The 20,478-nt window shown below is 41.9% G+C and overlaps 1 protein-coding gene and 1 long non-coding RNA gene across 4 annotated transcripts in view; one reads left to right on the top strand and one right to left on the bottom strand.

The window, feature by feature from the left end:
• LOC147032621 (sodium-coupled neutral amino acid symporter 2-like) overlaps nucleotides 1-9,388 on the bottom strand; it is a 66,311-nt gene extending 56,923 nt beyond the window's left edge. The window contains exons 1-2 of one of the 3 annotated variants that reach the window (XM_085870390.1): nucleotides 9,114-9,388; nucleotides 7,551-7,778 (exon numbers count right to left, since the gene is read on the bottom strand). In XM_085870390.1, coding sequence (XP_085726516.1) covers nucleotides 7,551-7,657 — 107 coding nt within the window. In that variant the 5' untranslated portion in view covers nucleotides 7,658-7,778; nucleotides 9,114-9,388. Of the gene's footprint in view, nucleotides 1-4,333; nucleotides 4,485-7,550; nucleotides 7,779-8,980 lie in introns of those variants that run through there. The other 2 variants (XM_085870389.1, XM_085870391.1) reach the window with 2 other exon arrangements.
• The window catches only part of LOC147032622 (uncharacterized), a 43,625-nt gene that overhangs the window by 11,358 nt on the left and 11,789 nt on the right, over nucleotides 1-20,478 (top strand). The window lies entirely within an intron of this gene.

Consider the following 20,478-nt stretch of genomic DNA (forward strand, 5'->3'; position numbering starts at 1 on the left):
TTGTTACATACCCAACACACCCACCAAATTTCGCCTGAATCCGTCCCAAACTTTTTCCGTCCAAAAAATTTTGTTCACAAACAGACAGACAGACGGGTGAAAACATAACCTCCACCAACCTTCGGAGGTGGAGGTAATTAAACTTCCATTGCTCAAAAGGGATGTCCTTGCACTGATGACAATACTGCGTGAATTTCAACAATGCCAGCACCATCTTGTCTTGGTCTCGAGACGAGGCCCAGTCCAAGACCCAGCCCAAAAACATGGAGCAGACTTCCTGCGCTTCTTCGCCAATTAGTTAACAGCAGGTAGGCATCTTGAATAAGTTCTACTTTACTGTAAAATTCGGTTGCAAGTGCATAGCTGCTTCATGCCCACTCAAACCTTTTCCAATTATTTGAGGCACTGGAGTTGTGATTGTCGAGGGTCGGAGATGGGATTAGAGCATATCCTACCACCTTGAGCACACTTTCTTGAATGTTTATGACCTTAGGTATTTATACCTGTGACTTTTGTTTCAAACAATCAATGCCTTTGTTGTTCTTTGTTTTTGAACTACCATTTGTTCGACTACCATTTGTCATGGACCACTCATTCGAACAAGAGTACAAGTATTTTTTACGGAGTTTTCAATGAGAAGCTGCTTTAAACACGTCTAAATGAACCAAGCCAGGCAATATACACACCCACCAATACGAAGACTTTGCATCACAGCTAGTGTTTTTCCACTCCTATTCTGTCTCCTCTGTAAGCTCATTCCCTTACTTGTATCCAACAGTGGCGCTCCTGCCAGTACATTACATTCTTACCCTCTTTCACCTCGCTGTTCCATAAACCTCCATTTTCTATACAAAAAACGAATTAAGTCACCAATTAGGATAAATTTACATCCATTCACCTGTTTTTTTTTTTTTTAACGTCACACAAGCCTTGAGCCAGTAAAGAGGTATCAAAGTACAATAGAATGGATGCAAAGACAAGATTGAATTGTAGGCTGGGGGTATGGGGGGAGGGCATGAAAGCATCATTATAGGATGCAACATAATTTAACATTAGTACCTTTATCATAGTATCAATGCAACTCACACTATAAACTATAACAGCACTCAGTAGAGCACATACCTCGGCCAAGCTGACAGTTTCCATTTTTAGCTCGCCTGTTCGAAGAACAGAGAGCTAGAGCGATACCCCCGGCGTGAGCGTGAAAATGTTAAAGTTTTTAGTGCAAGTTAATTTTTCTTTTCTTATGTTTTTATCCACCACACTATTTTTTTATATGCCCGATATAGATATATATATATATATAGGGGTGTATTATGTGATACCGGTCGTCTGTCCGTCCGTCTGTTTGTCTGTCTGTCTGTCCGTTCCTGTCCGCACTCTAACTCCCAAAGTTTTCAACTTTCACGTTTCATATTTGGTACAGAGGTACAGACTGTGGAGACGGTGTGTCGCGACATACGTTCGTCATCTAAAGTGGTTGCCATGGCAACCAGGATGCTGTTTTACATCCGTTCCTGTCCGCACTCTAACTCCCAAAGTTTTCAACTTTCACGTTTCATATCTGGTACATAGGTACAGACTGTGGAGACGGTGTGTAGCGACATACGTTAGTCATCTAAAGTGGTTGCCATGGCAACCAGGATGCTGTTTTCCATGCAGTAGCACAATTCTGTATGTACCTTCTTGTTCGGGCGTATATTGTGCTCACTTGCGCTCTTGTTACTGATTACAATATACAAATACATATATTGCTTTAAAATCATTTGGTTCAGAATTCACTGCAATGCTTGATAAAAAAAAAAAAAATTAATTATTAGACGAGTCTTTTAAAAACGATAAATGTATAAACAGGTGAGCATTGGGTGGCTTTGACACCAACTCTGGTGTATACCACTGATCGGCCCGATCTACATCAGGACCTTAACCAAAATCAAATTAGCTTATTCTTGTCACCTACCTAACTCATCCACCAATTTTTGTCATAACTTGTCCACAACTTTTTGATATATCATGCTACATATCATTTTTGGCCCCAACTCTCAATGGTGAAGAATCACTAAAAAAATTTAAAGTCTCAGATCCAGATGTTCACTAAAATTGAAACAACTTGTTGTCGTCATACACTCAACCTGTCCACCAAGTTTAGTCTGAATCCGTGAATAACTTTTCGAGATATCGTGCTATACATCATTGCTGGCCCCATCTCAATAGTGAAAAATCACTTAAATTCTAGTTTCCGAATCTTCAACAAAATCGCACCAATTCGTTATTGTCACACACCCAAACCTATCCACCAAACGTCACCCGAATCCGTCCACAACGTTTTGAGATATCCTGCCCACAGACAAACAGCCAAACAGACAGGAGTGAAAACATAACCTCCGTCCACCTTTGGTGGCAGAGGTAATAACTGATCTCAATTCTGCTTAATCCGAATTCAGTCACATATAATCCATAGTTATTTCAAAATGAATCTGGTGAAATGAGCATAATCCACCCCAAACAAGAGGATGCCCACAAATGTTCATGGCCATAGTTTGGCAACCATGGATTCAATTCCGAAATAGGCCGTCAATCGAAAGTTGTTTCGATGCGAACCTGAAAGTGATAACTTCAAACTATTAGCCCAACCAAAATTCTAAGTATCTATTCTAATTAAAAGATTGAATAACCTTTCTTCTGAATAATTTGCAGGAGTATGCCGGTTTTGTATATTTTACAATGTTATCATGTCATGACTCCTCAGCCATGTCATGACTTTTTATAAACAAAATGGAGACTCACAGAAACAGAGGTTAAAACTGCAACGTCCGCAAAAAGAGTTACCAGAAGCATTAATTCAATGTCACTTTAAAGTTCAGAGTTCAAGCAAGAATTGGCGCAGTATATTGTGAACTCATGGGAACAACCCACCTCTGCATAATAATTAAATATATGATCTGTGTGTGTGTGACCAATGGAGAGATCACCACCTTTTCCAAGTAACTGGAGGACAGAGAAATTGGATAACCTCTGCTCCAATTCAAGAGCTCTTTTGCAACCACGAAGGAAGGAGATAGCTGCATGCTTTTACCACTGTAGTTCTGAAGACTCCCCCCCCCACCCCCCCCCCCCCAACAATGATGTTGAAACGATGCCCATAAGAATGAGTCATCACAATCCTTCAAATAAGATACTTACGATGTGACAAAACAACAGAAACATAACTTCCATCTCACAGGTGGACGTCCACAACTCACAGGTGGACGTCCACAACTCACAGGTGGACGTTGAATCTAATCTGACATCATATATGCACGCAAAGGCTCACTGTGTATCATGCATTTAATGGCTACGACTTCACCGGTGCTTTTATTGGTCATATGGTGAAGTGGCTGCGTGTGGCTCTAAATAGGTGTACGGACGTGAATGTGACGCAAATGATTGCGCCATCTGATATTTGGGTCATGAACACCTGACTTCGTGATGTCACTATGCAATGCTGCGTGTGAGAAACACATGCTAAAGCACACCATCTACCAGGCAGCCATTTGGTGCTATTGCTTCGATGCAAGACCAGCTCAGTGCCCACTCCCCACAAGAAGAATCATGCATGGAAGGTTAATGGAGTCCTTTTTCTGCACTGTATGGGTCTCCGAGCAGCACCACAGGCTGTGCTCGAATGTGTTCACTGCAGATGTCAGATGTGTTCAGGTGGCTGTTACCTGTGCAAGCTCCACAATTTGATCTGTCCCAGTGCTTGCAATTGCGAAGCAGATAAATGTGGGAACAGGCAAATCATACCAACACATATGGATCAAGACCAGCTCGTATTCGAAGATGACAAACATGGAATGACACTGCTATTCCATCCATCCATTGGGACCATTATCTGTGCAGAGCGCTGGTGCTGCATAAGCAGTCTCCTTGGTGATTGGGCACAATCCTGGACGGGTCGCCACTCCGACGCAGTATACTAGCAAGCTGGCACGCATTTTGCCGACCTCGGAAGGATGAAAGGCAGAGTCAACCTCACCTGGTGTTAATTCAACAGCCGAGTGGGATTTGAACTCAGGATCCCCAGATCCCAAGCCCACCACCATAACCATTAAGCCAACACCAGGCATACACTGCTATTCTAAGGTAACAACTAACCAAAAAAACCATCAGAAATACATTTCTTCCTAGTATAAATGGAGGACATGCCGGAGTGGTTTCAAAAGTCAACATTTCCTTAAACATCGTCGCATGTCTTCCTGCATCCCAACCCACAATCTTGTAGAGTTCTATACCCCCATTAACCCCATTCAAGCACCCCACCCCTTCCCACAAACTAACACTCTGTACTTACAGGTTACAGCGTTATCCTTCACTCCTCTCTCACGCTCCTCTTATCTTGTTCGTTCAGTCCCTTGCTTGCTTTTCCAACTGCGGTCCCACTGCCCATCAGTACATTGCCCCTTTCCCCCGTTACGTTGCTCCTCTACGAACCTCGATTTTAAATATACAAAATGTAAATTAATAAATAAAAACAGCCCGAGGGAGGGGCGATAGTATCTGAAGTGATTGCATTGCGTACAAAGTTTTGTGCAAGATGCAAGTGATGCAAAAAATAGAAAAGAAAACTAAACTGCCCTGTTTGACCTTCGGAAAACACGTCAAGGGAGGAGGGAGGAAGCGGTACAAACAAAATGGATGTTTTATTCCTCATTACAGTGGAGGAATATATAAACAACAACAACAACAATAATAATAATAATAATAATAATAACAACAGAAATTACCTTCAAGCAGTTCTGGAAAAGGTTCAGAATCACATCCTTCTACATGTCGACCAAAGCCATTGTGCACATTAAATTTAAAATTTATTTGATCCTGAATGAAGATCTTGTTTCGACATTTTATGTTGCTTCATTCATTTCCCGACTTACAAGAACGCATCAAAAGCGGTAGTTCAGAGAGCGCAAGCACAGAGCTGTTGGGCGGGTCGGCCACATTCACAATTTTACTTCCGCCACCGAAGGTCAAAGGAGGTTATGTTTTCACCCCTGGTCTGTCTGTTACTTGCGAAAAATCGAAGACGTTTCAAGTATATTGGTTGGTTGCGTGTGTTATTGTGTTTGTCTGATTGTTTGTTTGTTTGTTTGTTCGTATGTCAAATCGCCTACACGTCACAATTTTCAACCGATCTTTACAAAACGTCACCACGTGGTAGAGGTCGTCATGGGCAAGAAGCCTATTCTTTATGAGGTCAAAAGGTCAACAAAGGTAAACAAATTTGTCAAATTTCTAAAATCCTCAATTTTTATCCGATTGACGAGAAATTTGAAGAGGACTTGCATATCAGGTCGCCGAATTCAACGAAGAAGTATTTTTGAGGTCGACATAGGCCAAAAAGTCACATCGGCCAAATTTCTTAAATTTTCAATTTTCATCCAATTGACTTGAAATTTGAAGAGGATTTGTGTATTTAGTCATTGAATTCAACCACCAATTTTTTTTTTTTTTAATGTCAAATTTGTTTTATGGATTTTGCAAGTATCGTGCTCTGCGCAACATCTTGTTTGTTCGTTTGTTTGTGTGCAGGATATCTCAAAATTATTGTACCCTTCCCACAAACTAACTCAGGAAGAAGAACAAGCGTGATGAGGAAGTATGGATTTCTTCTTCATTCGTATGCAGCACAAGGCTTTGCTCATATGCAATGCAATACAATTATCTCATTATCAGAAGCCAGTCGCCAACTGGGCATCCTAAGTCGTGCAAGGTCCTTCCTTGGCACACCTGAGCTTCGAACCAAAAACAAAGCTTTCGTCCACAGTCTGATGGAGTACTGCTCTCCCCTCTGGGCTGGTGCTCCTGCCTCACACCGAGCTTAGCTTCACGCTGTGGAAACCAAGGCTTTTAGGATCATTGGTATCTCCCACGATGAAGCAGAGTCTTTGGGTCTTTCACTCTCTCACTGCGGGCAGGTCAGTGGTCTGTCTTCTACCGTTTCCTCTCCGTCCTTGCCCCCCTCCCCCCTCCCCCGCTCAGTCCGTGCTCTGTCCCTCCTATATTTCCGCAGGGCGCTCAAGGTCCGCCAGCAACCCCCTTTTGGTAAAACTACCAAAATGAAGAATTACTGCTCACCTTCACTCTTTCATTCTTCCTTTTTCCCACCTCTTGGACAAACTCCCACACTCTCTTCAATCCCACTCCTCCTTCCAGGTCTTCAAAACTGCTGTTCACCAACATCTCATATCTTCCCTCAGCCAAAATGTTGATTTTTTCTACCCACGTTAGTCCACCCCAAATCCACCTCCTTCAAACTCCCTGTTTTCCTTCCTAAAAGTCCTTGTCGTACAATCTCGATTTCCCCGTGTACCCCACCCCATCCCTCTCCCTTCCACAGATGCCTTCTGATGTCTTAGTTTCCCCACTATTTTGCGTTTCCCTCTCCCGCCCCTCGTCTCCTGCTCCCCTCGTTATATGTTCTGTGTGTTAGCTCTTGCAAGAGCCTCAACATTGTATACTACAAAAAAAAAATTAAAAAGTAGCATAATTGGCTGAGAAGTATGGACTGTAATACAATGATGAACTAATAATTAAATTTGTGGGTCATGTGCCCTTTGAAATTAATTTCAGAGACCATAACTCGAGTTAGAAACATCCGATGTCTCTTCTCTTCCTCATGTGAGCTTTAATTTATAATGTGACCATTAATTGAGATCAAACCTTACAGTGCGTTTACATCGAACATGGGTGGAGCCATTTATATATATATATATATATATATATATATATATATATATATATATATATATATATATATATATATATATATATATATATATATATATATTCACGTATTTGTGTCAAATTATATTTTCTTGTTTCAATTTGTGTTGTGGTTTTGCAAATTGAATAAAAACAAAAACTAAAGACAGCATTATGCCAATACATACAGTACCAGCAGAAGAGCATATACTTGTCTCATTCAAATAAGCGTAAAGTACTGACGACTTAACAAAAGATCTGACAATTATGGCTGACAAGCTTGCACTCAGGGAGGTGAAGCATTCTGGCAAAATTTTCCAGGAGAAATTAATGACAAAAATAAACTTTGCCAATAAAGTATCTCGCAAGATTGAGGCGGCAAGATCACTCATCATCAGACCTCTGAAACATTCAAAGGTTCATTCACAAGGCAGGATATGACCTGTGCCCAAGGGAAGTTGTCAGACCACAAAAATGCATTTAACAGTTAAAGGAATGCCAAACAAACACACCCAAAGCTCAGGCTTTGGTGGATGTAGCGGAGAAAGAACAAGGGGAATGGGGAGGGGGCATTGGTAGATCCAGTCACTGAATGCCAGCCGTACATGCAGAAGCTAGATATAGCTCTCAATTGGCACGTGGACAAGTGCCGGAGATTTGGGATTTTACATGCCTGTGCTCGAGTCAAAATATATAACCTGACATTCAATGCTACAATTGCCGAGTGAATATAAAACAGAAACAACGCGATGAAATTCCCTTTGGATGCAAGACCCATCCAGGTTACATGATGAGTATATCCTATTTACCTGTTGATCGTTCCTTTCTCGGTGTTCAAGGTTTCTGTATCTTCATCTCGACTATCATCATCATTGGTGAAAAGTCCGGGCCTGAGCTCAAGCTCATCCCTTGCCATGGTGTACTCGAAATGTGCCAGCTTGATGTCGTGGTTGTGCTGCCTGATGAAGAAAATCAAAATCCTCTGTCCTGTCTGAGCAGCCTTCAAGTGCAGTCACTCAGCCAGAGGTGAGAATATCCTGGTGCAGGGAAGGGTGAAAACATTCAGCACAGAGAGCACCAATTCTCACAGTCACCCCTAAGTAATGTCGAACAGAGTTTGTTTGGAATATTCACCAAATAAATTGGTCTCTGTAAGGGGAACCAATGGAACCAGGAGGGCACTCGGTCGAGCGCGTACCTCCGTCAGGCTGATTCGTTTACGTTTTGTAGCCCACTGAAAAGGCCAGATCTGAATTCAGACCTGAACTAAAATCGAATCAGCTTGTTCCGTCATCTAACCAACTCATCCACCAAGTTTCGTCCGAATATGTCAATAATATTTTCAGATATCGTGTTTTGTATCATTTAAGCCCAATCACTCAATGGTGAAGAATCACTTTTTTTTAAATTCTCGGATCCAGATCCTGATGATGACCAAATTGTAGTCATTTCGTCCAAGTCACATACCCAAGCTCTCGACCAAATATCGTCCAAAGCTGTCCACAACTTTTTGAGATATTTTGTTCATAAACAAACAGACAGACAGGTGTGAAAACATAACCTCCATCTACCTTCGGTGGTGGAGGTAATAAATAAAAGGAGATAAATTGTCCTTGCAGCCTTACGGGACAGTTTCGTGACATTTTGTTTTGGCTTTAGTGAATTAGGAGTAGGAACGACCACGTAGATCAATATAATACACCGACACTCGCAATCATTGTATTGAATTATAGTCATCTTTGTCAACTCGAGTCGTCTGCTCAGGTCCTGAGCCGAATTACAGCAATCATGGGGTTCATATTTCCCCCAACAAGCATAATAACAAAATAAAGATTATTCATAAAAATGACAAACATTCGACTGCATCCTCTTAAAAGCTCCAAAATACATGTTAAACATATCGCAATGCGATTTGGAACCAGAGCCAAGAGTTGGAGAGACGTCAGCGGTCGGATTGACCACACCTCAATATTTACATTCCAACGGGGTCACTCAATAACCGCGCACGACACCTCCTACAAAATATCATGATCAAAAATGGGATGATCAGTCATATTGATGATATATTACACCGTCGTTAGGTGTTAATATATATATATAGATGCATACAATATCCGAGTGCATCATTTTGTCCCCCAATCCCAGATATATCTACCCACACAGAAGAGGAACATCAACAGTTTGGAGCAAATTTAGGAGATCAAGTCTCCGGTCATGTATTCACTCTCATAAACATTACCTTGTAGTGTTGGGTAATGGAGTAGGAGGGTCCCTCTTGCTTAGTCTGGGAGACTCTAAAGGAGTGGGAGGGTCTATATAGCTCTGTTGCTTGATCGAGAAGACCCCGTAGAACCGATATAATGTACCGTTACCTTGATGGAACACTTTGCGCAGATCTCCCGGCGGATGTGGCCACCTTTCAACCCTCCCTCCACCCAACCTTGATTTCGGCTCCGGAACAAGATGATAAAATGATTCACGAGGATCCACCGCTGGTCCCACCTAACCTACTGACCTTCAGCTCCAATAAATAAAAGAAATGATTGGTTTCTTTTATTTATCTTTATATAAATATATATATATATATATAGATAGATAGATAGATATATTTAAGTATCACTGCTACAACGTCGTAGAGCAAAACCTTGTGCTATAAAGACAGCACGCTCCTGCAAAGCCCCACTCGAGTTGACAAAGATGACTCTAATTCAATGCAATGACTCCACCTCCAGCCCTCCAACAGCAGCCATTGGATCAGCAGCCTGCTGCGTCCATTGGCCCCCGCCCCACTCTTGCCCCATTGGAACAAATTCCTGGGGGTGTGTCCGTGGAAATATACAAGATGTCCATGAGACCTGTTTAATGTCCCAATTCGAAATACGCCTCCATGGTGTCGATATCATCCGGCTTTCTACATCATCATTATGGGGTTTTTTTCATGTGTTCTGATGGTGTCTGATGCGCAGATTCTCAGCCTGGTGTCCCGGACCATTCCGTTATTTCATTGTCATTGTGTCATGATTCCCACATGATGCAATGCTTCGTGGATGCAACTGCCATCTGCAGGAATGTTTAGCTTTTGCTGTTAATTGTCATGTGGAATTGAAGCTTTTCAATATATATATATATATATATATATATATATATATATATATATATATATATATATATATATATATATATATATATATATATATATGTTCGAGGTTGGCAGGATGGCCGAAAGGTACGCACACTCACTCTGAGCTGTCCAATCAGGTTTAAAATCTCGACACAGCTGTAAACTACCAACCTGGTGTTTTACAGGCAGGGTGATTCATCAATGTGTGTGCCGTCCCTCGGATGGACGTTAAACTGGGCGTCCCGTCTGTCGGCATTAGTCAGTGGACGTTAAAGATCCCACGGTGTCCTCTGCAAACAGTCGCCGAGCTATTGTCGGCGCCATGACCAAATTCCAAATTCCTGCCACAATTAGCAGGGGGCACTGTATCAGCGGCACAGCTACGGCCTCTGACAATGATGAGTACCCAGCCAATGATGTAACAAAAGAAGAAGACCCTTGCCAAGAAACTGCTTCGGCAACACCGATGCTCTGTAACAGAGTCTGGTTAATCAGAATCCAAATATATACTGCATTGAATATTGTTGCGGTTTTGGAAAGACCCCAGGGAGTTGAACTCAACACATAAAGAACCCTGGAGTTTAGATATTTCCATCGTACAACAGACCGTCCCCGTTCTTGAAAAACCCCTCATTGGGCAAAACCACGATGCGCAAAGTTAAGACCTTATGGAAAAAATAGGGTTAGGGGAACCAACTCTAAAATTTATAGACTTTTTGGCCTCAACTAGTGAAAAATGAAAAACACTTAAAATTGTACTTACTTTTGGTGATGGTGATGATGGAGGATGTTGGAGGTAATTGAGATGAAGTCGACGTCTCTGGCTTAATGGTGTCAGGGTCATCAGACTTTGTGAAGAACGAGGTGATCTTTGTCTGCTTTACCTTGTTCTGCACGTCCTTATCGACCTATGATTAAGGTGCCATGACAGCTTCTGTCACGCGTTGAATTTCAAGCACCTCTCCATGAAGAACGGCGAAAATCTCTCAAGATATGTGCCTCATTAATTGGTAAAAACATTTATTTGCCAAGTATGTTGGTCTTTAGCGTCCGTCTGTCTGTTTGTTACTTGGTGAAAATTTTCTTTTTGCCAAGTAGGTTGGTCTGCAGCATTTGTCTGTCTGTCTGTCTGTCTGTCACACGATTTTTGGCCACAGTTTTCAAGAAATCGTTCTGAAATTGTTTGTGCATAGTAGTTGACTGGCCAAGGACAGCGACGCTCAATTTTGGTGAAGATTCGAATCTGGATCCAGGTCTGAGAATTTATAAAGTGATTCTTCACCATTGAGAGATGGGGCCAAAAACGAAATATAGCACAATATCTCAAGAGGTTAAAGATGGATTCACAAGAAAGTTGGTGCACAGGTTGGGAGTGCACTGGGATGAATCGATTCAATTTTGGTGAAGATCCGAATCTGGATCAAGACACGAGAATTATTAATTTTTTTAAGTGATTGGTCACCATTGAGGGATGAGGCGAAAAACGAGATTGCATGATATCTCAAAAAGTTGTGGACTGATTCGGATTAAACTTGGTGGACAGGTTGGGGGTGTGACAATGACAAATTGATTCGATTTTGGTGAAGATCTGAATCCGGATCTAGATCCGAGAGTTTTTCAATTGATTCTTCACCATTGAGAGATTGGGCCAAAAACTATGCATCGCATGAGATCTCAAAAAGTTGTGCTCTTCAAAAAGTATGCAAATGCTCTTCAAAGTTCAAGTTCATTGGATTAAAATTGAGGATTTTTGAAATTTGGCCTTTGTTGACCTTTTGGTCCATGTTGACCTTTTCGCCTATGGTGACCACAAAAATAATAGGTGGTTGAATTCAGTGACATGATATGTAAATCCTTTTCAAATTTCAACTCAATCGGATGAAAATTGAGGATTTTAGAAAATTTGGCGCAAATTGGCCTATGTTTACCTCAAAATTTGTAGGTGGTTGAATTCAGTGACCTGATGGGCAAATGGTCTTCAGATTTGAAGTCAATCGGATGAAAATTGAGGAATTTACAAATACCACCTTAGTTGTTGACCTTGGGCCTATATTGACCTCAAAAATAATTGACTGGTTGAATTAATTGACCTGAAATATAACTTCTATTCAAATTTCAAGTCAATCGGATGAAAATTGATAATTTTCGAAATACCACCTTAGTTGTTGACCTTTGGCCGATGTTGACTTTTTGGTCAATGTTGACCTCAAAAACACTTGGCTGGTTGAATTAATTGACATGAAATATAAATCCTCTTTAAATTTCAAGCCAATCGGATGAAAATTCAGGAATCGAGAAATCTCAACAAAGTTGTTGACCTTTGGCCTATGTTGACCTTTTGGTCGTTGTTGACCTCAAAAATAATTGGTGGTTGAATTCAGTGACCTGAAATAAAGATCCTCTTCAAATTTCAAGTCAATCAGATGAAAATTGAGCATTTTAGAAATCTCACCTATTAAAGTTGACACCTAATCCCACTTAGCCTATGTTGACCTTTTGACCTTAAACACAATAGGCTCCTTCCTCATGACAAACTCCACCATGTGGTGGAGATCAGTTTGAAATTGTGACTTGTATTTGACAAACACAGACAAACAGAGAATCAAACAAGCCGGTTGGCGACATAATTGCATACTAGTCATACAGTTTTTGACGGATCGGGCTGAAAATTTTTGACAAAGAAGTTGATTATAGTGCGCATAAAAGCCTGGAAGACGATTTTTGATTTTGGAAAAAATAATTTTTTTAGGATTTTTCTAAAATTTCAAAGTCCCGTTGCTGGGCAACGGTGGTGGCCATAGCAATGGTGATCAAAAGCATAGAACTAGATCCTGGTATGAACCTACCTGTCAAGTTTCATCAAAATCGGTTGACTCCTCTGGCCTCAAGAGCTGTCCATTACATACAAACAAAAAAAAATGACGGTAAATAGACACCCGATTTTTGAAGGACGACCATTTGAAAAATAAAACCTAAATCAAAAATCGGCTCGAGTAAAATTTTCTAAATATCTCGAAGTGTTTAATTCCGAAGTCTCGTTTCTCCACATTCAAAACTGTAGGACAAGTATTGAATACCATTTGGGTTCTTAAAACGCGGTTTTTCGGCCACTGCATAGTAACGGGTGGTTGCTTAGCAACGAAACTCAAACGTGCACACTCCCAGCCCATATAGCACCTGTTCGCCAAGTTTCATCAAAATCGGTTTGCTGGTTTGTGCTGTGGAGCCTCGCGTTGCGCGCGCGCGCACACACACACACACACACACACACACACACACACACACACACACACACACACACACACACACACACACGCACACGCACACGCACACGCACACGCACACGCACACGCACACGCACACGCACACAGAAAACCCGACAATAAGGGTACTCTAGCGACCACCCAACAGACGAATGAACACAGAATAACAAGAAGAGACCGTCGTGCAAAGCGCGATACTTGCAAAATCCATAAAACAAATTTGACCGAAAAAAAAAATTGGTAGTTCAATTCAATAACCAAATATGCAACTCCTATTCAAATTTCACGTGAATTGGATGAAAATTGACAATTTTAGAAATTCGGCCCATGTTGACCTTTTGGCCGATGTGGACTTCCAAAATAATTGGTGGTCGAATTCAGTGACCTGAAATATAAATCCTCTTCAAATTTCAAGTCAATCGGATGAAAATTGAGGAATTTAGAAAACTCAGCCAAGTTGTTGACCTTGGGCCTATGTTGACCTTTGGGTCGATGTTGACCTCAAAAACAATTGGCTAGTTGAATTCAGTGACCTGAAATATAAATCCTCTTCAAATTTCAAGTCAATCAGATGAAAATTGAGGAATTTAGAAATCTCAGCTAAGTTGTTGATCTTTTGTTCTTTTGACCTCAAAAACAATAGCCTTCTTTCTTATGACAAACTCTATCATGTGGTGAGGTTTTGTGAAGATCGGTAGAAAATTGTGACCTGTCGGTGACAAACAGACATACAAACATATAGCGGATAGACAAGCCGGTAGGCGACGATGGGTCGCCGAGCATGGAAACTATAAGACATAGAGCAAAATGGATGTCATATAGCGGATAGGGAATCACCTTAAGATTACGCATATCAAATCTCATCCAGTTCCATTTATTGATAACGACTCGGTATCCATTTGAATGAAAAGTACCGAAAATGCGGTTTGAAATTGGAAATCCCCAAAGTTCGAGGGGGTGCTGTGGGTGAACAACGATCAAAATCGAAAATCCGGCTCGATCGTTTGTGCACAATGTATTCCAGACGATTGGTGTGAATTTTCTGACCATCCGACCATAACCCTAGGAGGAGTAGCATTTGGCGCGAAGGCACCTCCAGCTCTCGCATATTATAGATTTTTGCACGAATTGACCTTTGACCCCTGACCTAAGCGAAATCGGTCAATATGTCCTGAGGCAAAGTTGTAGTACTCATTGAGTACCATGAACCTGCAAAGTTTCATTTGTATCGATGTACTCACCTGGTCGTTAGGGGGCCTTCAATTTGCCAATTTTCGCGCATACCCTAATTGTAGGGGGCGCTGTGGGTAAAGTATTCCATAAATCACAAAAACTGGAATATATTTGATAGAGCATCACCTGTAGATCATTCGTGCCAAATTTCATAACCCTACGTGGGATAATGGCTTTCGGAATTGATTTCGCGTGAACGGTACCGATTTTGAAGGTTTTTCGGTTGTTGCGAGGGAACCAAAGCGTCCCTAGCAACCATCACAATTTCCAAAGCACTCGGTTATAAGATGTACCTACCACCCGAGTTTGGTCAAAATCTGCCCACGTTTACTACTAGTCCGGGAGCCAACCTGTGTACGAGGCTGTTTTAGGGTTGGACCTTACAGCCTCTGCTATAAAATTTTACACCCCCAGGATGTTTAGATATATGTTTGCAGTTCATGAAAACCAATGTTGGCAATTCATAAGCTCTTGCGAAAAATTTTGGCGGACGTTTTTGTTTGAGGAAGATTTGAAAAATTTGATAAAACAGCAATTGTCAATAAAATTTCTAAAAAAATTAAAAAATCACATTCATGAAAAATAAATGTGAACTAAATGTAAGAATTCAATCAGTGCATTGTAAAATGACAAAAAAAAATTGCCTTTGTGAAAGTAAACCTCGTAAAAGTACATAATTTTGTGAAAAATGCCTTAAAAATAACGTTTTTTGAAGATGGCCTTTAGAACTTTTCTTATCATAGGCAGATGCTGCATTAGAATACTAATTTCTCTTAATGTGATATGAACATGGTATCCATGGCTAATTAAAACAGCAAATTTGATTGAGTTCTATCAATTTTTAAAGAGAAAATTAACATTTTTGTCAACCAAAGTTACCCCTACCCCCAAAATCCTCTTACTCTATTGAACACAGTTCGGTTAAGGTTTGCTGGATCCAGGTTGGGTACTTCACAGTTCACTCTTCCAAAGGAAAATTCAATGGTGTTTGGAGTGCCATGGCCCTGGAGCAGACATACAACAATGAAGGGAAGACATCGCTGTTCAAACGCATATCTCAGGCACCAGCTGCTCGAGATAAATATGTGAAAACAGCACCATTTCTCACAGCTGTATCAGAGAACATAAAGTCTATGGCTAATCTAGGCCAACAGGAATCTACTCATCATGGAGAAACACAGAAGCAGGCAACAGAAGAACATATGCATGTTGAGGAGATCAAGAAAGTGATATGCCAGCAGATGATAAACCCATTCCAGTGTAACAACCAAGTGGATATGCTCAATAGAGCAACTAGTGAGAAGGCTGCTTCAAAAGACTTGGTCCATGCTCAAGCTAAGGGCATGGAAGCCATTATGAAAGCAGAAGAGGTGGTCTCTATTAAGATTGAACCACTGAAGCTGGTAACTTTCTCCTCACAGAAGAAATCAAAACCATCAAGGAAACAGAGTTTAATCAGGATCTATCAAGATGAGACTGCAACTACACGTGTGCTGTGTTTCTATCGAGATGCCGACCCAGTCACAAGACAGATTGCATTTTCCCATGAGTGGACAGACTATCCATCATCCCTGTTTGAGGTTGATCCACGCTTAGCACAGGGGGTTGTAATGCGCAAAGGCAACAAGTCTGATTTCGTGGCAGTGCTAATTGCTGAAGCTGAGCAGGATGTTGTTTTACAGCTGCCATCATTACCACAGAGTGACCTATACACAGTTTATCTGGTAGACACAATGGCATTTGTAAATAAATACCAAAAAATGGGTGCGAAAACATTTGGTGAACTTCCCCAGCTGTATCTTCGCAAGCAGGTGTATCCTGAAGTTGAAACCTGAAATGTGCAACTGTGTCAACATCATTGGTGATCAGTATGATTTTGATGATAGCCATACTTTGAAGGGTGATGAGCAGCAGAGGAGAAACCAGACAGACCAGGCAAGACAATTCTCACCATCCAAGAGTCTAGAAATTCCGGACTGGAATTTATTCATGAAGAATCCAAGAAATAAAGGAAATCTTCAGAACTTCATTGGCACTTCCCTTTGTGAGAGTCCTGAAGCTATTCCAGATGGAGTGACCATCATTATTGGTGGTATGATGGAAAACAAAGGTCACACTCTTTCCATCACATCAGCATCAAGTTCAGTTCTGGACTTACCTTGTGAAGAACATGAAGAGGCAGACACAAGGATTATTGCTCATCTTGCATATTGTGTGGAATATCTTGATCACCATCGAGCTGTTGTGCATGCAACAGATACAGACATAATTATGCTGTGTATATATCACTTCTGCTGCTTGAACACATTGCAAGAACTCTGGATACAACGGCAGAATCAATACCTACCTATTCATGAGCTGGTAGAAGTGTTGAGCAGGAAGTACCAGAAAATCCTCTTGATGTCGCACTACACTTCTGTGCACATATGTGTTGTGTGGATGTGACACAGTGAGCTACCCATTCAGAAGGGGAAAAGAAGAGGTCAGGTCAGGTATGGGAGCATGTGCCAGAACAGCGCGTCGCTGCGTCCACTTTCCGCCGGTACTCCAGGGGCCTCCGTCTGGCCATCCCCCAGGCAGATGCCAGGCCCATCCCCATCTCCTTGAGATGATGGTCAACCTGCTGCAACCATGAGGCACGTGGTCGGCCCACTGGCCTCCCACTCATGAGACTCCCTCGCTGAGAGAATCTGGTGAGCAGGATCAGCGTCAGGAAAACGAGCCACATGTCCATACAGCCGCAGCTGACGCTCACGGACTATGCAGGTAACAAATCTCATCCGAGTCTCTCTCAGCAACCGCTCGTTGGACACAAAATCCGACCAGCGATAGCCAAGGATTCTCCGAAGAGACCTGGTACCAAAGGAATTAAGTCTCCGTCTCAGATCCTTGGTCAAAGTCCAAGTCTCGCACCCATAGAGCAAGACTGGAAGTACCAAGGACCTGAAGACTCGGACTTTCGTCCTCCCGCACAGGTACCGGCAGCGCCACACCCCATGATCCAGTGAATCCATGACTCCCCAGGCCCGACCCAGACGTCTATTGACCTCCGGCTCACAACCTGCGGAGACATGAATATCACTGCCAAGGTAAGTGAATCTATCCACGACCTCAACATCCTCACCACAAACAGACACAGACAGGACAGCAGCATCCAAGATGTCACCGAAAGCCTGGATCTTAGTTTTGACCCAAGAAATCCGTAATCCCAACGGCTCTGACTCCTCATTCAGCACATCGAGGGCCCCCAAGAGGATGTCTAAAGTCTCCGCAAAGATGACTGCATCGTCTGCAAAATCAAGGTCTGAGATCTTGACATTCCCAAACGATGCACCGCAACTTGATCTCTCCGACATCCTCCCTAAAATCCAGTCCATACAAGTGCTGAAAAGTGTGGGGGCAAGTACACATCCCTGACGAACTCCAGTAACAACTGGAAATAAGTCAGAGATGGTACCACCACACTTCACAGCACTCTCAGTACCAGAGTAGAGTTCAGACATCAGATCGATCAGTTTCGGTGGCACCCCACGAAGACCAAGAATCCTCCAGAGGACATCCCGATTCACTGAATCGAACGCTTTACAGAGATCAACATAGGCTGCAAGCAGCCCCTGCCAAAACTCTCGTCTGCGTTCGGCGAGGACACGAAGTGCAAGGATACGGTCAATCGTTGACCTCTTTGGTGTAAAGCCTGACTGCTCTGGACGCTGGTGCTCAAGCAGATGGTGGCGAACCCTATCAAGAATTATCCGAGCAAAGACCTTGCCCGGCACTGAGAGCAGCGTCACCCCTCGGTAGTTGTTGCAGTCTTGGCGATCACCCTTCCCTTTCCAGAGAGGGACAACAAGGCCCCTCTTCCAGTCAGTTGGGATGATGCCTGTGTTCCTGTGAAAAGAAGAGCGGCACAGGTTTCTCTGGGACTGATAGGAAACCTTCCCCACCTTGTTGATTTTGGAAGAGATAGTGAAATGGCAGCAACAGAATGTGTCATTGATGAGGCCAGAGTATACTGGACTGCTCTGCATGGCCAAAAAGGGTTCAGCTGTTTGGATACCCTCAGGCAGCATATGTTTGTCTCTTCAAAATTAGACCTTAGGTCACTGCCAGCAACAGAAGATGCGTTTTACTTCCTTGTTTTAAGAGCATTGTATCAATTGCTTCTGTATAGACGTGCACATCTCAGTGACCGAGCACTTCCCCCAGCCACAACATTTGGCAGAACCCTTATCAATGGAAAACTGGTCCCAATTCTCATGTCTAAGCCAGCCAAGCCAAACATAGACAAAACGGTGTCTTGCATGTGCAAATTATCCAAATGTCTGAAACGATGTTCATGCAAAAACGCTGCTGTGCCTTGCTGAGTGACATGCATATGCCTTGGTCAGAGAGGTTCATGTGGTGGAGTTGTTTCAGAGAGTGACTCTTCCTCTGAAGAGGATGTTTCATGTCACAATATTGTGTTAATCCATTTCTAATTTTATCTTCCTTAAAACCATGGCATGTAAAAGTATGTTCTTGTTCCTGACCCCATTGATAGTCAAGCATTTCTGAGTTGCATAAATCTTTTGTTGTTTGACATATAACCTTGTCAATTGTAGCTAGGTTAAATCTACACCAATTGTGATATAGGAAATGAACTCCTCTTTAATATGAGGGGTCATTTGTGTATATAGGTTTAGTGGTTATGATTTTAGGACAATATGAATTACCCATACCCCCATCCTACATCTTCGCTTTTGCCAACATTTTGTTATCAGAGGGGGCTCGCAAAAGTGTTGACTGTGTTGTTGCGCAAGGGTTTCACCATTGCCAACATTGGTTTTCATATACTCAAAGGGTGTCTCTTTATGAAAATCAACACAAAAATTTTATAGCAGACCGGGCAATTTTTTTTTAATTTTGATCGGTTGGCTCCCGGACTATACCAATTATGCTGATGACAAACGAACAAACATCCAAACAAACAGACAGAATTACTGACAATAAGGGTCACCTATTTCGGCGACCCAACAGACAGAAAAACAAAATCGACTAACCAATATACTTGAAAAATCTTCGATTTTACAAGTAACAACACAGACAGACAGACAAATAAACCAATGTCACCCGCAGGGTGACCCGTATCTTACCAAAAGGTGACCACGTGTGACTTCTTTAAGGTCACATGAAGGTGAACAGAGCTGCTATCCACCAGGAGCGACTCCTTGAGGAATATCTGCCTACGAGAGATTCCGATGAGAATCGTTCTGCAGAGTAACCATGAAAAATATGCTTTTGCCTCATAACATCACCAAATGACGTCATAACGTCTCAAGCTTGACATATCGAGAAAGCACTCATCAAGGTGTTCAATTTGAGGTACTACACGATATGGTTCCTAAAACTTGAAAATTTGACCTTGGGGTCAAATATGTTTGACCTTAGGTGCTAACCATGAAGGTCAAGACCAATCGCCACCAAAAATTAATCAGCTGAGCGCCAGACCATGAACTATATTCCCATGAAGTTTGAAGACAATCCGATCAAAATTACTCAAAAAATAAGGGTTTCGTCGACTCCCCTGATTTGTGACAAAGTGACCTTGACCTTAACCTTCAAAATTTTATGTGCTGAAAGGGACCTCTATAGGCCTCTGATATGGGAAGTTAGAAAAATTTCCAATGATAACTGTGCTCTGCAGAATTTTTTATACGTGATTACAGACAAACAAAAAATAAAAATAAAAAATAATAAAAAAAAAAACATACAAACTGACTAACATATCTTGCAAAAACTTCGTTTTGGCAAGATAACTAACAAACAGACCCAAATTCATACCCTCTCCGGCGATAGTAATAATGGTGAAAGAAACTGGAAAGACTTGATTTCTTGGTAAAGGCCCGGTCACACCTTGACGTTTTAGCCAACGTATGCCGATTTTTGAATTTTTTTTCTAAAACGCTGGCACACGTTGAATACGTTATGGGTAAGTTTTGATAACATTGAGATCACGCTGAAAAACACTGCCATACGTCGTTGTACGTTGGCTTTAAACGTTGTACTTTTTGGTTGTCCTCAAATTTTTTCATGCTTGAAATTTCACGACGTATGCCGGTGTATGACTCACACGTTCCGCTA

This window comes from Eptatretus burgeri, chromosome 2, assembly GCF_056783735.1.
Source record: "Eptatretus burgeri isolate ZD-2024b chromosome 2, Ebu_testis_v1, whole genome shotgun sequence".
NCBI classification, from domain to species: domain Eukaryota; kingdom Metazoa; phylum Chordata; class Myxini; order Myxiniformes; family Myxinidae; genus Eptatretus; species Eptatretus burgeri.